The sequence below is a fragment of the Gorilla gorilla genome, chromosome 1 (genome assembly GCF_029281585.2).
Source record: "Gorilla gorilla gorilla isolate KB3781 chromosome 1, NHGRI_mGorGor1-v2.1_pri, whole genome shotgun sequence".
NCBI lineage: Eukaryota > Metazoa > Chordata > Mammalia > Primates > Hominidae > Gorilla > Gorilla gorilla.
In genome coordinates this window covers 170,217,387-170,236,353 of record NC_073224.2, presented here as the reverse complement: position 1 = coordinate 170,236,353, position 18,967 = coordinate 170,217,387, and the positions used below count along the sequence as shown (strand labels likewise).

The 18,967-nt window shown below is 35.0% G+C and overlaps 1 protein-coding gene across 3 annotated transcripts in view; it reads left to right on the top strand.

Annotated features, from left to right (window-relative positions):
- The window catches only part of LRRC7 (leucine rich repeat containing 7), a 570,226-nt gene that overhangs the window by 189,150 nt on the left and 362,109 nt on the right, over positions 1–18,967 (top strand). For all 3 annotated transcript variants that reach the window (XM_063697691.1, XM_031004477.3, XM_031004470.3), the window contains exon 3: positions 5,371–5,573. In XM_063697691.1, coding sequence (XP_063553761.1) covers positions 5,371–5,573 — 203 coding nt within the window. The remainder of the gene's footprint in view (positions 1–5,370; positions 5,574–18,967) is intronic.

The following is an 18,967-nucleotide window of genomic DNA, read 5'->3' as shown; positions in this document are numbered from 1 at the left end:
AGTTGTGAGATGCCTATAAAACATAAAGTAGAAATGACGAGGAAAGTAAATCTGCGTTAGACATTTAAAAAAATGTATGGTCATCCACTTACCATTTAACTTATGAAAAATGAAGTGAGATTTGGGAAAGCTGAATGATATTGTAAAGAAAAAAAGGTTACAATTAGAAGGGTAACAGTCTAGGGGACAAATTCTAACACTGTAACTCTCAGTGTCTGGGTAGAGAAAGTGACACCTCGAAAAACTGAAAGGGAAGAACCAAAGTAGAAGGGTAAGCGTCAGAAGAGTTGATGTCAGGGACGCGAAAGGAAGAGTGTTTTTAAAAGGACAATATAGTTCTGTGCTCAGAACTACTTGCTAATATGTCAACTAAGGAAGGATTAAAAGGATAAAAGGAACTAAAATCAAAACTTCCTTTAAACATTGAAATTAACCTCTTGCTTTCCTAATGTATCTATTCTTATAACAAAGACTCCACTAACATTGAAATGAATCTCTCACTTTCCTAATGCATCTATTCTTGTAATGAAGACTCCACTAAACTAAAAGGAATATATATATACACACATATATATATATTATCTATCCTTGCAAAATATATATATTTATATATATGCAAAAGTATATATATATATATTTTGCAAGGATAGAGAAAATATAAAAGGAGACATCAGCAGATAAGAAACTTCAGAAATTTTTAGAATACAAGAAAGATGTATATATATTTATATAAATGCAATGTACATCTACATTGCATATATATGTGTGTACATATATACATACATATATATATAGTACAAGTTGCAAAGCACATTATTAGCAACATTATAACAAAGTACCCACAAAGGGATATGAAAATAGATTATACACCACAGACCTTCTTAGAATCTTGGAAATATTGGGTACCAGGCAAGAAATTGAAGAGACTTAGTATTGAAAATAGGAAAACTGACTGAAAGTCTCTATATACATAGTAACATGGCTATACCCCAGGCAGAAGGCCAGAATATTTTTCTCCAGAATATTTTTCCTGAATATCTGTTGGCTTGCTGCCAGATTACCCTGCACTAAAACCTATCAAGCCTGCAAAACTTCCAATTAGCTTTTGAGGGTTTCATTCTTCAGTATAGGAAGACAGTCAGGGATCACCAGATATTTGTGGACAACCTTTACCATGAAAAATGAAGATCAAAAGAAACAAGCAGAAAGTAGAACTCAAATAACACAGGGACCAAGGGGAAGAAGACAGAAAGTCTATAGTTAATATGTTCTGAGAAAATGAAAATGATATGGCACCTTGAGACACAAATAGGATACTATGAAAAAAGATGATTCAGGAAACAACATACAACTCTTGTAAGTAAAAATACACTATTAGATAAAGGGTAAGTCAAGACATGGATTTAGGAGATAAAGTTGTGAAAATCTCACAGAAAATAGACTAAAAAGACAAAAACATGGAAATTTCAAAAGAAAAAAATACTTGAATTGTAGGATAAGTCCAAGAGATAGGTCCTTCATCCAGTTAATGGAAATCACAGAAAAATGATTTTTTTAAAAAAATGAAGAACTTATCAATTAAATAATAACAAAAATTTAACAGAATGCAGGATAAATGCTTCCAGAGTGAAAGGGCTCATCAAGTACCTAGTATGATAGATTAAAAAAACATCAAAGCATATTCTCATGAATTTTCAAGAGTGAGGAAAAATAAAATTCTAAAACTTTCTGGTGGAGAAAAATGTGGGTGTGAAATAGGATTTTGAATAAGAATGGAACTGAGTTTCCCTGGAAACTAGAAAATATGATAAATAAAAACTTTTTTATTTGTAAAGAAAAGGTATTTCTGACATGCAAGTCCTCAAAAAATATACCTACCATAGATCCTTTTTCAGCAAGTGAACAGACATTATGCTCCACAAATGAAGGAATAAATCTAGAAAGAAAATGACATGGGGTCAAGAAAATAGGAAATATAACACAGGAAAGAAATGAAAAATTCACAGGATGATAGTGAAGAGTAATTCTAGGATGACAGCTGGAAAAGCAACCACTCCAGACTAAATCAAAAAGATATGTTATTTCTAAAATGTTACTCCAGAGCGGAGGTTAAGGGGAGTCATGGAGTAGCACTACAATCAAGTTGTTTAGAAATTCAGGGGGAAAACCCCTACAAAGTTGAAAGTTATTATGTGTGGGGAGCATAAATCAGGAATAGAAGGAATTGTGGTTGAAAGTCCGTAAACTAGATACCAGAGTCATCAATGAAAGAATGGGAATGTACAACAGATTGGTAAACGAAAGGTGTGAGGACAAGTAGAAAGATATTAATACTTTCTACTTAATACTTCCTAATTAATAGAGCATGAGACCATCAAATGAACAGGGATTTTAGAAGATGAGAGAAGATTCATAGTTTTTAAAGTGCAAGGGGGACAGCAATCCCACCTTCCAACCAGAAATCGGCTAATCAGCATGTGATGTGAGAAAATCAGCATGCTCTGCTTTTAAAGGCTATAAGGTATCTAATTACCTTAGGGGAGAACCAAGTTTTAGTTGGGTCTATGAGGATGGGAGTGAGGAGCATTCAATGAAGAGAGACTGAGCCTCAATAAAGATGTTTATCATGGTATACACACAACTGAAGAATTCCCATGGAGCAGAGGGGAGAGAAGAAGCTGGGCCAAGGAAGTAGTTCAGCCTGTTGTGGGATGAGCAAAGAAATACAAAAGATGACTAGAAGAGTTTTTGTTAAGGAATGGGAAAGTGCCCTAAGTGAATACAATTTCAAAAGTTTTGGTAGACAGTGGACACTGGCCAAATGGTTTAGGTTCAGGCCTGGATATTGTGTTTTTCCTCTTAGTTCATAATTTAAAATGTGCAATGATAGCAACACGGACATCAAGAAATAGCCATGGTGAGTGAGAGACGTTGGGCAACAAGAAGCATGAACAATTGATTTATTATTCCTCTGTGGATACAGAAGCAAATGGGTGTGTGCCGTGGGTCAGCTCTATTGCATCACTGGGGGTGGGTTAATGTGACTACTAGATACTCAGATTAAAAACCTGGAAATCTTTCAAGACCCTCCCCTCTCTCCCACAGCCTCTCTTTCCACCTCTCATTTAATCTATCATCAAATTTTAGATTCAGCTTCTTAAATATCTTCCCAATCCATCACTTCTTTTCATCCTCGCTGCCACTACCATAGTCTATGCTATCACCACTTCCCTTTACAACTGCAATAATCACAACAAACATTTACTAAGTGCCTATTATATATAATATGTTAGACACTTATGAGGGTGCATATACTGGGTGCCTACTATGTGCTAGATGCCAGGTAACAACATGAAAGGCATCAGTCCTACAATCAAGAATTTCAAGTAAGGTTATGTAAAACAATAGTTACAAAATCTTGCGATTCTGGTTCCCAGAAATGAAAAGAACAGGAGTTGGAGAGATAGAAAGTAATGGAGAAGAAAGGTCAACTTTTTAAATGTTTTTATTCAGCCTTCTACAGATTACCATGTGAAAACAATCATCTATAAGTATTTATTCATGAACCTGTCCCTAGAATATCCTTTTATTAATTTCAGAAGTTGAACAATGAAAAAGGATCACTTTAGGCTGAACATCTAGCACCTCTTAAAGCACGTTCTACTTGATTGCCTCCAAATATTTTTTTCTTCTAACTTTTACTTATGTTCATGGGGCACATGTGCAGCATTGGTTACACGGGTAAATTGTATGTTGCAGAATTTTGATATACAGATTATTTCATCACCCAGATAATGAACGTAATACCCAACAGGTAGTTTTTTGAATCCTCACCCTCATTCCACCCTCCACCCTCAGGTAGGCCCCAGTGTCTATTGTTCCCTTCTCAGTGGCCATGTTTGCGCAGTGTTTAGCTCCCACTTATAAATGAGAACATGCAGTATTTGGTTTTCTCCTCCTGCATTAATTTGCTAGATAATGATTGTCTCCAAATTTGACTTAACATGAGCAATTTTAAAAACAAAATGCTACATTGTTTTTATAAATGTTACTAATTTCTAAGCAATAAATTTGTGTTACTAAGTGAAAATACATTAGCAAGTTAAATGCAAGTTTCGAATTCATGTTTATTAAGTTTTAATTCTGTAGTTGGCAAACTGCACTATGTACTGTAAATTTAAGGATAACTGAAACAAGATCTCCTCAGAGAACTTGCCTGATACATGGGGAAATAGCACACACAATTAGGAAAACAATATGATTAGTGGTGTGGGAACTCAGAGGAAGATGCTACTCATCTTTCCTAGGAAGACATTCACAGAGATAGTGACCTTTTCGTTAAAATAAGTTTTTCAAGCAATTATCAGTAGCTGACGGTGATTAGGAGGAGAGTCCTAAGTATATTCATTTATTGATTCATGCTTTCATTTGTTTATTCTACAATTGTTGTTAAATACATACTATATATCAAGTACCAAGATAAATACAAGAATGAACAAAATAATCACTGCCCTGAAAGGCCTTACTGTTTAGGAGGAAAAAATACATGAAAAACAGTAGATTGAATAAAATGTTGAAGGTGCCATGATAAAAGTCTTCGCAAAATTTCATGGCATTTGGTCAGTTTAACCTAGAGGAATAGGAGAAAGATGTGTCAGGAGTGTCACAGGAATTTCTACCATAATTACAAGTTGTTTTATCCCATATTACAAGGTTTGTAAAGATAGATCCCCATTTGGAAGTGAATAACCAATCCAATTATAATCTGTAGTTTCAACGGAATAAAAACTCCATGAAAACAGGGTCTTTGTTCAATGCATCACTGTCTCCACTAGAGCAGTGCCTAAAACAGCTGTTATTCAGTAAATATCTATTCACCGATGAAATTTGTGGGCTAAAAAGAGTACATCATAAACTTTGGGATTGAAACATGAATATTTTTACAGAAATGGGAGAAATGTTTTCTTCCGCAAATTCCGGAAGTTTCTGTTCTACACTGTAATTTGTGTAAAAATAGAAAACATATTATAGCTCCATGTTTCAAGTGAGGAGGTAAGCATGACAGTAGCGTTGAACTGAGACAGGATTGTATCCTAATTCGATTCTGCCATTCCAAAGCTGTGTGATGATGGGAAATCTCTCACACTTTTTGAGCCCATTTTCGAATTTGCTAGATGGGAATAAAACCTATTTCACGTACCTCGCAGGGCTGTTTAAGGATTTAATGATACAATGCGTGTGTGTGTCCTGCTTTAAAGTATTCTAGACTGTATACCAAAATTAAATTTCTAAGCTTTAAATATTGCAAGAATGCCTTCCAAGGGCACTGGATAAGCTGTTTTGTTTTGTTTTGTTTCTGCGTTTCTCTAGTGCAGTGCCTGGAGATGACCACCAAACGGAAAATCATCGGCCGTCTGGTGCCATGCCGATGTTTCCGAGGTGAAGAAGAAATCATCTCAGTTTTAGATTACTCCCACTGCAGTCTTCAGCAGGTGCCAAAGGAGGTCTTTAACTTCGAACGAACATTAGAGGAGCTTTATCTAGATGCCAATCAAATTGAAGAACTACCCAAGGTAACTTTTGACAACCTAAAATATACAATGTAAATGAGTGTTTCATAACTTTCAAAGACTTTATTATAATGGTAATGTGAACTATGGGCTCCTATCTAGGTAACTGACAAGTCATTGAAATTGATATAACTTCCCCCAATATTCTCATTACCTTTTAATGTTACTCCATTTATGATTTCACGGGCCTCTGTTAATAACAAATTGAGCTCTATGGAAACCACCATTTGATGGATTATGCCTCGTTATCTTCATTTAAAATGACCTCTATAAAAATATAGAGTAGAGGGTTGAGATCAATAGTTTATGTTTAGAAAGAAAGGAAAAATATGACACTACTCCAGAACTGAAAATTTGTGTGTTGTATATTAAGGTGACATTATATTACAACCTTGAATTGTATGCTCTAAGAAATGCTTTTACACACATTAATACTATTATGAAAAACATGTTTTTGTACCTGTATGTAAAATATTTGATTATTACAAGTAGCACTGGATGTATGTGGCATATAACTAGTAAAAAGTTTACTAGGAATTTGAAACTATCAAACTTTGTGCACATACACACACACACGTGCACACCTGCACACACACACACTGCCATTATGGCATTGTGCCATGCAAAGAAAACCAGGTCTCCTGTGACCTTAGTCCTTATTGCAGAAAAGACTGGATGATAAGAGATTAGCTAAAGCAGACCAAGACCACACAGCAGAGAAGTTCAAAATCTAAATCAAGGGATCCTAACAGTCACCTAAGTAAGTAACCCAGATTAAGTAGTTAGCATGGTATTTACCTGTGAAGGATTTATACGGCTGAGAAGGGAAAAAAACATCATGCACTCAATTTCTGTTGCTTATGCTAAAAAGTAAAAACGTATATTAAATATGCAGTAATCAGAAAAAGAATCTTCCACAATAAAAACTTGAAATTAATTATCAGAATCTGATATTTCAATATGCTGATCAAAATAAATTATGAATAATTATTTTTATTTAAAGTTATAAATTATCATTTGCCGGCCTTTTGGCTAAGATCAAATGTAGAATTATAAATTGTGCTGTTTACATAACACTTCAAAGTTAAGAACTTTTTAACATGTACTTCAAAAACAATATACTTCATTTTTGACAATCTGTGTATTGTGTCGTCTGGGATATTTCCTTAGATGACACTATACACAGGTATAGTGTATTTTTTAGAGGTAGGTCAGGCCTATAAAAAATATTATTGACTACATGGATTCACACTAGGATTGCACATCAACTAAAGCCTGGACTGAAATGGACTGTCTGTTGTACCAGATGAGGAACTACTTAAGGGCAAAGATGGCACCGTATTCATCTCTGTTTCCCGGTACATGGGCAGGCATGATGAATTTCACATAATAGATACTGAGTCTCTGTTGTCCCTGACTGAGAGAACAATGCAGAGAACTTCATATGCCACAGGACTTGATTAGCAAAAGTATATAAGGTTGCATAAGTCATAAATGTGGTAACCCATTCTAATTTAGGAAAATAGGAATGGGGGGTGGCGGGTTTCTAGGTCAGGCCAATCTAGGATTGCCAGAAAGAAATAGAGGACACCCAGTTATATTTTACTTTTAAATTCAGAAACAGACAACATTTTTGTAAAATTATGTCCCAAATTTTGTATGGGACACATTTACACTAAAAAAATTTTTTTTGTTTACATGATGTTCAAATTTAACTTATCATCCTGTACTTTTATTTGCTAAATCTAGCAACCCTAGGCCAATCTGGTCATTTTAAATCTTTTTCCATTTCTATGCAACAAATTTTGTAAGATAGGTAGTAAAAACATGGTTAATTTATCAAGCAAGTATTTATTTAATATCCACTCTACTACACAGTACTTGAAGCTTTAGAAGGGTTACAAGAGAAATAAATCTCAATCTCTGCCCTTCTGGATCTGACAACCTAATTACAGAGAAAAACTGAAGCATTAGAGGCAAGTGCTCAGTGATGTATAATCGGAGCCAAAGAGCCAAGTACCATTGTAGAGCGTATGTATAGAGAAGAGCTCCATTTTTGGAGAAGTAAGGGAAGAACTTGACCAAAAAGCACAGATGGAAAGTTTAAGATGCATCAAGAGTTGAAAGGAGCAGAGTTGTGAAGAGTCTGGAACTGCAGGTGCATGGAAGTGGATATGGGCAATATGTAGGGAGACTGGGGGAGGACTCAGGTTATGAAAGTTCTTGAAAGTCACATAGTATTGTTTGGCTTAACGCATTGATAAGATAATTCCATTGAAAAGTCTTATACATCAAGGAACTCACTAGGATCCTAAGTAGGCTTGGAAGAGAAATTTTAAGATATTTTGTCTGTTTGGTTAGTTAAAATAATTGACTAACAATAATTAAAAATAATATAAGTACACCAAAGACTTAATATATTTCACCCGTGCATTATAGTTAAGGAGAATTTATTATCCTTTATCATTGACCTGCCTTACATATTTCAAAGAAGTTTTACATAATCTTTAAAGGTTTCTGTGAGTTTCAAGGTTGAATTTTTTTACTTTCATAAAACAGCCATGTAAGCTAGTTTCCCTTAAAGCATCTGATATATTGAAATATGATCTAATGATCTGATATTGAGGTATGATCCAAACAGTACATAGATGTATTTGTGCATTACTGGAAAAAAATAGGAAATACAAAAATGCAAGGAATAATGTATCAGAGTTCATTATATGTGTTTCAAGTAACAGAAAACCCAATACAAACTGACTTTACAAAGAAATAGGTTTGATTGGCTCTCGTAAGTGTAAGGTCCATCTCAGGACAGTAATCAGAATTGATGTGTTTCTATTCACCTTGGCAGGAACAAATTTATTCTGAAGCTGACTTTTCTCATGGTAGCAGAATGGCTGCAGGAGTTCTAGGGTTCACCTCCACAACATCCAAAAACAGAAATATCTGACTCCTTAAAACTCCTTCTGAGAAGGACAAAAAATGTCTCCCCTAAAATTCTTCAACTAATTTGTCTGCAGATCTCATTGGCGTTAATTGTGTCACATGTTTACTGCTGATGTAATTCCTTTGCTATCTGAGTACAGAATTAGCTACTATAAGAAAAGTGGATTACTGTAATTGGGCTAAATAATAACAGGTCACCTCTGTAGAGCTGTGGCTGCTGGTAGCAGTACAAGGGGAAGGGGTGGAAAGGGTAAAACAGCTGTTGCAGGGATAACCATAATGTGCACTATAAAGAAACTGCTATAAAATAATTATTTCAGGAGGAAAAATGCCTCAAAATCAAAAACTATATATAAAGTTTTTAATGGCCTATAGGCAGAGCATTGAGCTCTTTAAGGATTTAAATCTTTAAAGTTAGATTAAATAAAAATTATTTTTGTCTGCCATTTTATTTTATGGTTTTCTTTGAGTTGTTATTCAGATTTGTTGAGTAATAAGATAGCCATTTTTATTCTTGATATTACATCAAGTAAGAATTATCTTTTATATATGTATTTATTCTTTGCTTTCTGATATTGTACACAGAGAATATTATAATTGGTCATGAATCTCTACTATAAGGTGTTATATAATACAATGGGTAGAGAACAAAAAGTCAAGGTAAAAGGCATTAGGGAAGATATATCAAGAGTGTGTCAGAAAAGATACAATAATAGATATGAAAGAACAGGAAGTATTTTGATTAGGAATAGTTCAATCTGTGTGTCTTAATTTTCTATAGTGAAAGGTAAAAATACAAAACGACATGCCTTTCACACAGTGATAGAAATCCACGCAGCTTATAATTTAGTACTGTTTTGCTTGTTATTTTGAATTAGGAACTTAAAATTATAGACAGAGTAATAGACCATAACAGGTGCATATTATATATGAAGTAGTGTAGGATGGTAAATTTGAAAAAAAGCAATAAAGAGAAAAACTGCCAAAAAAAACTTCTTGAAACTGAAGAACTTTAAAAAAGAGATTATAATTAATTTTGGAAAAGCCAACATATGACTAAAATTGAAAGACCTGGAGAGTGAATTTGGTAGATGAAATCAATTTAACCACATGTAAAAGAAATGAGACTAAATTTTAAGCAGCATACTTTCAACATTTTCTCAGCTTAAAAGTTTACAACCCACTCCAAAAATATTTTAGAGATCAAGAACCAGAGCTTTTGACCCAGACAAATCTGGAATTATATCCTAACATTGGTATTTGGTTAGAAAAGTATTTTTCTTGGAAACCTGTTTCTTCACTAGTAAAACTGGGGAACTAACAACACTGTCTCCTGTGGGTGGGTAGGTGGATAGATAGATAGATAGATAGATAGATAGATAGATAGATAGATAGATAGATAGATAGATAGGTAGATAGATAGATAGATAGATAACTGGGCAAGATGATGTCAGTGGAATACCTGGAATAGAAAAATATTCAATAACTGGTATTTATTATTCTATCACAGCTGAAATAAGATTTCCATGTTAATTTACCCCGAATCAAACACAAGTAAGATTATGTAACATCTCAGGATAGTTCTAGGTGTTGACTATTCGACAAAAAATACTGTGGCATGACATTCTCTTTATCTGAAATCTTCAAAGACATCTTCTAGGAAAACATTACCTGGTCCATAAAACGTGATAGGGTTCTGAGCCTACACAATTACATCAACACATTTGTGATAATACCACTACTTCCCCAGAGAATTTTCTTGACTCACACAGTAACAATATTACATTATTTTTATTAGAAGCAACCCTGGAGATTATTTAATTTAGTTCTCAATTTTTACTGATAAGTAAATCCAAAGGGAAAAGTTAATTGACTTTCCTTAGGCCACATGGCATGTTAGAGTCCTATCCAAAATTATTACCAAAGACTACGTATTAGGAAAGGAGAGGTTATGCTGCAGTAAAAACAAATCAGAGTCTCAGTGGATAACTAAACAGAAATTTTGCTTTTTGCCCATTAGTGCTGGCAGGGACCACTGCTCTTCATGAGCCCATCCTAACAAGTAGTTCAACTTTCCACCCAATGCAGAATCATATGCTTATTATTTCTCTTGCAATGGTCACCCAAGCTCTTTGTGAACATTTTTAGCAATGGAAAAAAACTAATTTAAAGGATAGACCATTATATTACCGGAAAGTTCTAATTTTCAGAAAACTCTGTAATATGTTAATGATGTTTCCCTATTTCCATCCATCTATCTATCTATTCAACACTTGGCTAGGAGCTCAGGGTGATACAGATTATTAAGGTATGCCTTCACTGAACAAGAAACTGTGCATCCATCGTCACTGTCTTGATCCTTCAAATATTTTTAAAAACTCATGTACTTTGCTTAAGGGTTCTCCTTTCTAAGACAAGTTTCCAACTTCTCTTGACTATTTTTCAGACATGCTATCTAGACTCCTAACCATCATAGTTACTTTCTTCTGCACAGATTGCAGTTGTTAGCTTGGTTTTAGATATTGCATTATCAAATAAAAATATCCAAGTGAAAGTACCCCAAAAAGCAATAAACAAAATGTAATCAAACTCAGGAGAGGAGTCATAGTTGGAGACAGATATTTAAGAGTCATCCTTTCAAGAAGTGAGTTAAAATCAACAGACAAAAAAAAAAAAGTCTTAGAAAGGAAAAAGACAATTGCAGAGAAAAAAATATTAAACTTTAAAAAGTGAAATGATAGTATAAACTCACTGCTGGAACTTGCCCAGAAATTGTTTGTGTTTCCCCCAGCAGTCATGACAACTTTGCATACAGAGGCAAAATTGGGAAATTTTATTATGCTCATGAAGCCAAATAATCTCTCCATGGGTGAGAGGAATGCAACATCCCAACTGATTTTGATCTAGCTTTCTATAACTTATAAAACCTATTTGCTCTAATGAACAGAAGACAAAGAGAGCAATTTACTGTGTAGCACTTTCAAAGCTAATTCTAGATATTTTCAATCCTCTAAGACATTTGAGATTTAAGGTCTTCCTCATTTCACTTATAGAGATCACACATTAACTGTTTTGTGTCTGAAGGGTGAAGTTCTTGCTTCCTATCAGAGTGCCATAAAACACTCAGAGTGGATACAACATTAGTGAGATGTAGAAAAGTTATACAGGTATTTTAAAGTAATTAGCAGGAAAACCAAGCTATGTATTCTTAATACTTACTCATTTCCTGGAGGCACATTGATGGTGTCTTCATTTGATGCTTTTACCTCATCATGCTTTTACCTCAGCATGATGCAGATCAGTTGATCCCAGGCTTCTGGATTGAAAAATCCAGCAAACTGTGGGAACTAACATTCTCTTTCTTTTGCTAAGTAAACATTTTTAAAACACTCATATATGACTTTTATTATTTAATTGTAAATGCTTTCACACCCAAATGTAGAAAACAATCATAAGCACAAAACAAATGGCATCCTTCTACAAGAAAAAATAGGCAGTAAACTTACACTGTCTTTTTTTCTTAAAAGTTTTGTCGAGATGTAATTTACATTCCATCAAATTCATTTTTACAAATTCAGTTGTTATTTTCACAGAATTGCACAGCCGTCATCACTGTCTAATTCTAGAACATTTTCATCACCCTTTGAGAAACCGCCCATATCTATTAGCAGTCATTCCATGTTCCCTGCTTCTCCTCGCCCCTGGCAACTTATTTCTCCATCAATTTGCCGATTTCAGAAATTTCATATAAACAGAATTACATAGCATGGGTCCTTTTGTGACTGTCTTTTCACTGAGCAACATGTTTTCAGGGTTCATCCATGCCATAGCATGTGTCGGTACTTCATTCCTTTTTATTGACAAATAATGTTCCTTTGTATGATTATACCGTATGTCATTTTTTAAAAAAATAGAATGTAACACTTTTATAAATGCAGAAAATTTGTTATAAAATGTTATTTTTATATAACACATATGTGTAACTATTTTCTTAATACAAATCCATCAGTTTGGAGCTTTATAGTCTTTAGTATACATAAAGTTGAACTCCAATGCCCAAATTCCTCCAGTATTTAGGGTTTTGTTTTTTATTTTTATTTATTTATTTTTTAAGAGACAAGAGCCTCACTCTGTCGCACAGTCTGGCATGCAGTGGCACAGTCATAGCTTACTGCACCCTCGAAATGCTGGGCTCAAATGATCCTCCCTCGTCAGCCTCCTGAGTATCTGGGACTACAGGTGTGTGCCACCATGCCCAGATAATTTTTTATAGATAAGTGGTACTATGTTCTTTGTTATGTATATTGTACAAGCTGGTCTCAAACTCCTAGCCTCAAGTGATCCTACTGTGTTGGCCTCCCAAAGTGCTGGATTTACAGACATGAGCCACCGTGCCTAGCCAATCCAGTATTTTGTTTTAATTAGGCACTGGTTGAAATTCAATTTCATAAAAGTCTGCAGTGAAAATGAAGGTAAATTTTTAACAATATTACACTCAATATAGAATATTGTCAGTAAGCTGAGAGGTGCCAGAAAAAAACAGCCTCCATATATCTACAGTTGCTTGCCCTAGGTGAGGGAAAAAAAAAACAGACATTAAGAAGCCACATCCAGGTGAGGGCTGCAGGAAGACAGCTGTATGGTGCTCACTACTCCACGCCGGCCACTCATGCTGGGCTTTGTAGCTGAAACACCGATCATTCAATATAAAGCAGTCAGGGATTTATCACAAAGGTGTTTTAGGCTGGTGAAAATTTTGTCATGGGCTGGCTTCAGTCACTGGCCCATGAAATAGCAGAAATCCTCCCCAACTCTTTAGAAAATAAATGAACAACAAAAATGCATCTGAGTCATGCCAGCTAGAGCTCCATGTTCATGACTGGTAAATGGGCTCTGACAACTGTGCTGGAGCAGTTTGGCCACATGAATGCCAAACAGGCTTTCTCCTCGGAGACTTTATCCTTGGTTTTTCCACTGCCAGGCTTGCTTTGCCCCATGGCTTGCTCCTTTGTTTCCTTCAGATCTCTGCTCAAACATCACTGGAGAAGCTTTTCCCCATTATCTCATACAAAATAACAACACACACTATCACCACCACTTATTCAGCCTGGACAAAATTTTAAGCCTCATTGTGTCTCTAAGAGATATCTCATACAACTTGATTGTGTTAACCAGTATTAAGATACTGCCTAACTACTTTATCATTGCCATAAAACATCACCGTAAATATCTCCCTCTGATATGCTGTCTATTATTTTACAAGGAATGAGAGCTTTGACAGTGGCCATAGGTGAGAAAGGAAGGGGAAAGTTGGAGCATATCTGCATATGCATAAAACACAGAAAATATAACTCTCTCATAGCAGTTTTTACATTTTTGATGCTGATCCTGGGAGTTGGGATGACATGGGATAGTTTATGTGATTCCTCCATAAGCCAGGACCTAATACAACACACTCTTTGCATTTTTCCTTCCTCCCAAACTCTTAGTACTTTTATCCATATAAATTAGAGCTGTCACATAATGTTTGCTCAAATGAAGGAATGTGCTGTTTGAGTCTAAGAGCAGTCAAGATGTCATGGAATGTGCTTTTATGTTTGGGGATGTGGGGTGGAATAGGTTTTCTAAAATTCTTTCCAAACAATATTTTGTGATTCACTAGTATAAGCTTCTTTTTAAACAGACAAAAATAACCAACAATAGAAGGAAGCATTCTGACAAACAGCATAGTAACTATAGTTACCAGTTATTATCACAGATGTACTACAGTACAATGTAAAGAATTCTGGTAAGAGAGGACCTAGGTTTAACACAAGTTCTGCCACTAATTAGTCATGTGACTTCAGACATATTGTTTAACTCCTTTGAGCTTTAGCATCTTCATTTGCAGTAGTTGCTCGTCTAGATTTGTTCTTGCCCATCTCCTACAATTGTGGTGATGATCAAATAATATAAAGTATGTGAAAGTAATTTAAAAAGAGCAAAGTAATCTACAGGTTGAGCTTCCCTCATCTGAAAATCTGAAATCTGAAATGCTCCAAAATCTGAAACTTTTTGAGCACAGACATAATATTACAATTAGAAAATTTCACACCTGATCTCATATGACAGGTCATAGTCAAAACATAGTCAAAACTTAGTTCCATGCGCAAAAATTATTTTAAAACATTGTATAAAATTACCTTCAGGTTATGTGTATAAAGTGTATATGAAGCATAAATGAATTTTGTGTTTAGACTCTGGTCCCATCCCCGAGATATCTCATTATGTATATGCAAGTATTCCAAAATCTGAAAAGAAAATTGAAATCCAAAACACTCTGGTTCCAAGTATAAGGGATATTTAACATGTATAACTGTTGAGTTAAGAGAAATGGCTTATTTTAATAAGAAACAAGAGTTGTTTAGTGAAGTTGTTTTGCATATTTAAAATAAAGACAAATATAACACTAAAATAACAGAAAGTTCTTTTAGTTGCTTAACCAATGGCTATAGAGTACTATTTAATATGGATTTACAGTTGTGTCAGTTAGTTTTTTTTTATTGTAGGCCAGAAAAACCAACTGGCCATTTTAGGTAAAGATGAACACTTACTAGAAATATATCCAGGCTCATAGAATTAATAGGGGCCTAAAGAACTTTACATGGAAAAAGGACAGGAACCAAGAGAGTTCTAGACTGCTACTCAGAATTCACAGAACAGTGATGGTCTGGGCCACACAATGCTGATCTTCTGAGGATGGCAATTTACAAAGACCTCCATGTAACCATGATGGTTGTTCAAGATTCAAATTCCTGCTGCCTCCACAATGTACAATGAGGGATGTCATTAAAAGGAAGATCAAGGTTCTAATGGAACAAGGGGAAATGGATGTCTGACAAGCAAAATAAACAAAAATAAAGCATCCTCTAATATTCTACATATTATATGCTTTCAATCGATGCTTCTTTTCATTCACTGATATTTGTAACTTAAGATGTATTAGTTCAAGGCCATGTTTTTCTTAAAACTTTAAGTAAAATTATTTGAAAACAAGGACACTTATTTATTTTGTGTGAGGTCTAATGATATCAAAGGAGCCATGGAAGAAAGATTTTAGGGTGACAAATTTTGAAATGCTATTTCATGGTAGTGATTGTAGTTTATCAAAACTTGAATGATCATTGATTATTTTTTTCCTCCTACTTAAAAAGGAATCTTTTGAAATGAAAAAACTACTTGTATCACTATAATTGCTGCTTAAACAATTGTCATGACTGAGAATACGAAATGTGTTGCTCGAGATTTAACACAGCCTAAACTTGCAAATGTAGAACAAAAAAAAGCCACTTGTTTAATAAAGTTGCCCCATTTTAAAATTTCATGTTAACACTAATTCCCTTAAGGGTTTGTCTTTCATAAACAAGGAATGTTCTGTAGTCTTGGCATAAGTAGCCCCACATATATCTATGGAGGGCTCTCCTTAGATCCTGGGTTTGAATAAAGGTTTAAAAAATGACCTTTTAAAATGTCTCACTTTCTCACCAATGATTTTGTGCATGATTCTATCCTCCAGTAGAAAACTTAGATTCACCTGACCTAAGTCATGTATCCACTCTTCGATTAATGTTTCCAGAAATACAAGAACCTATAACTAACAAGGTTGCATGATTTTGTCCCCCAGCGCCAAATGTATACAATTTTTCTGAATATATAAAACTACATCCAGGACAAAACTATCTCATATATATGCATATGTGATACATAAATGATCAAAATTTGACTCTGTTTAATCTCTTTCCTAAAGCATCTTTTTTTCCATATATGTTCTTTAATTGCAATTATTTTGGCATTTAAATGAATGCCATTATTTCTTTCAATAAATAAATAATGTAGATTAACTCTCTAAAGCCCCAAGGAAGAGTGAGATGAAGGACATGAAGATTAGCAAAAACATAGTTTGAATGCGGAAAATAGTAAATAATTTTGGCTTACTCAGATTTTAGTTTTTGCTTAAAATGGTTTATTATTTAAAAATTTATAGTACCAGCAACTCTTAATTATGTGAGTCAATGAGGAACTGACATCTGTAGTATCCCAGTCATTTTTTGAGCAGTTTTATAATCTTCTACAAGTTTATAACGAGTAAGATGACTTACTCATGCCATCATTTATTTCTAACCTTTACCCAAATATCAAATCTCATTAAAATCTGATTCAACAATAAATTTGCTGATTTTTCCTGCCAATTTTTGAGAAATGATACAAAAAACTCAAGATTTTAGGTAAAATATATCAATTGATTTGTTTGTTCATTCAGCAAGCATTTCTTGATTACCAATTATGTGCAAGCATTGTTCTAGGTGCCAGAGATATATTATTTAGGAAGATCAACAAATTTCTATTCTCACAAAATCTACCTTGCTCCAAAAGGAGCATGTAAATCAACAAACAATTTAAAATAAAAGTGTTAGGTGATGGCGAACGCCATTATGATAATAAAGCAGGGGGCCAGGCACGGTGGCTCACACCTGCAATCCCAGCACTTTGGGATGCTGAGGATGGCAGATCACCTGAAGTCAAGAGATCAAGACCAGCCTGGCCAACATGATGAAACCCCATCTCTCCTAAAAATACAAAAAATTAGCCAGGCATGATGGCGGTGCCTGCAATGCCAGCTACTCAGGAGGCTGAGGCAGGAGAATCGCTTGAACCTGGGAGATGGAGGCTGCAGTGAGCTGAAATCGCGCCACTACATTCCAGCCTGAGCAACAAGAGTGAAACTCCGTCTCTAAATAAATAAATAAGAAAAAAGAAAGGAAAAGAAAATAAAATAAAGGAGGGGAATTGCTGAGAGGGTACTTGAGGTGGAAAGTGCAGTAAATGCCTAAAAAAGGATATTTTGTGTTGAGTTCTGAATGACAGCGAGGGGTCAACCATGCAAGATCATGCAAGATCAGAGAAAGAACCTTCTAGGCAAAGGGGACACTCTAAGGAGTGTGGCATATTTACAGGACAGGAAGAAGGAGGGTGTGTAAAGAATGAAGGGAAGAGTGGTACAAGGCGCCACAGGAGAGGCAGGTGGGAGAGGTTGCAGGAGAAAGACTGGGGCTAAATCATACAAGTTCAAATAAGCTAGGAATGGTCTTAAGATTTTATTCTAAGTGACATGAAGGGACGCTGAAGAATTCTAAGAGAAACAACGACATGAAATTACTTTTATTTTAAAAATACCATTCTGGCTGCAGTGGAAATACATTGTAGCAAGTCAAGAGCAGAGACAGAGATTAGAGGCTATTGCAGTTGTTCAGGTGAGAGGTTGGTGGCTTCAACTAGACTGATCATAGTGAAGAAAAGAATTTCAGACTATGTTTTGTAGGCAAAGTTAACAAAATTTGATAATGAAATGGATTTGGGAGATAGGAGATTAGGACCAGAAGGGAAATTTAGAAAAAGTTGCTATTGATAGAGGAGGAAAACAAGGAAAGAAGGGTTTTTGAGGATATAGGAAGAAAATTTATGTTGTCATGAAAGCCAAGAAAAGAACAGAAAGTGTTTGAAAAAGAGGGAGTATAAACTGAGAGATTGGCTAAGAGGATAGAGGAGAGACCATTGTATTTGCTAGTATGGAAGTCGTTGGTTACCTTAATAAGAGTAGTACAGTGAAAACCTGATTGAAGTCTATTAAAGAGACAATGGTGAATATAAACATCTCTACTTAAAATGTTTTGTTGTTAGGGAAAGCAGAAACATGGGACCAGCTAGAAAAGTGTATGAAGTCAAAATACATTTTGTTTTAAGATCAGTGACCTGAAGGCACATTTGCTCATGACTAGAATTAAATAAGAAGAAAGGGGGAGAAACTAGATGCAGGAAATTGATGGAATAATTATAGCACCAAAGTCCTGAAGGCAAAAGGATAGGAGATCCTCAGAATGCATGAAGGGGAGGAATAGATGTACTTCATTCATTGTAATGAAAGAGAAAGAAGAAAATATGGGTGCAGATGATGATGGTTGGGAGGACTTGAGGGACATGATAGACACTGAAGTTTGGTTCAAACCATAGAGGTTCCAGTGTGTGAAAGAAATGCTGTGAGCTGAAAGGACGGGAAGTGACAAACTGAGAGGGTGAGAGAGTGGGGTACATGAAATTTGGGATTAAAGAGGAATATCACTTATAAAAGGAATTAAGGGCCTTAAATGTATAAATTAACTGTATTTTATAAAGTTTCTTCTTAAAGTGGTGGGTAGTTGAGAAACAGATATCAAAGGCAAGTTCTCCTAAAGTCTCCTTTATTGGCTTATATGCCTGGACCAGAAGAAACCGAAAAGACAGATGAACAGCTAAGAAGGCAGGAAATGCAACAAAAGTTTATTGATCATCTGCTCTGTGCTAATCACTTCATATGCAATAGCTTTTCTGTCCTCAAAACAACCCTGCCTGATAGGTTTTGTTATCTTCACTAAATT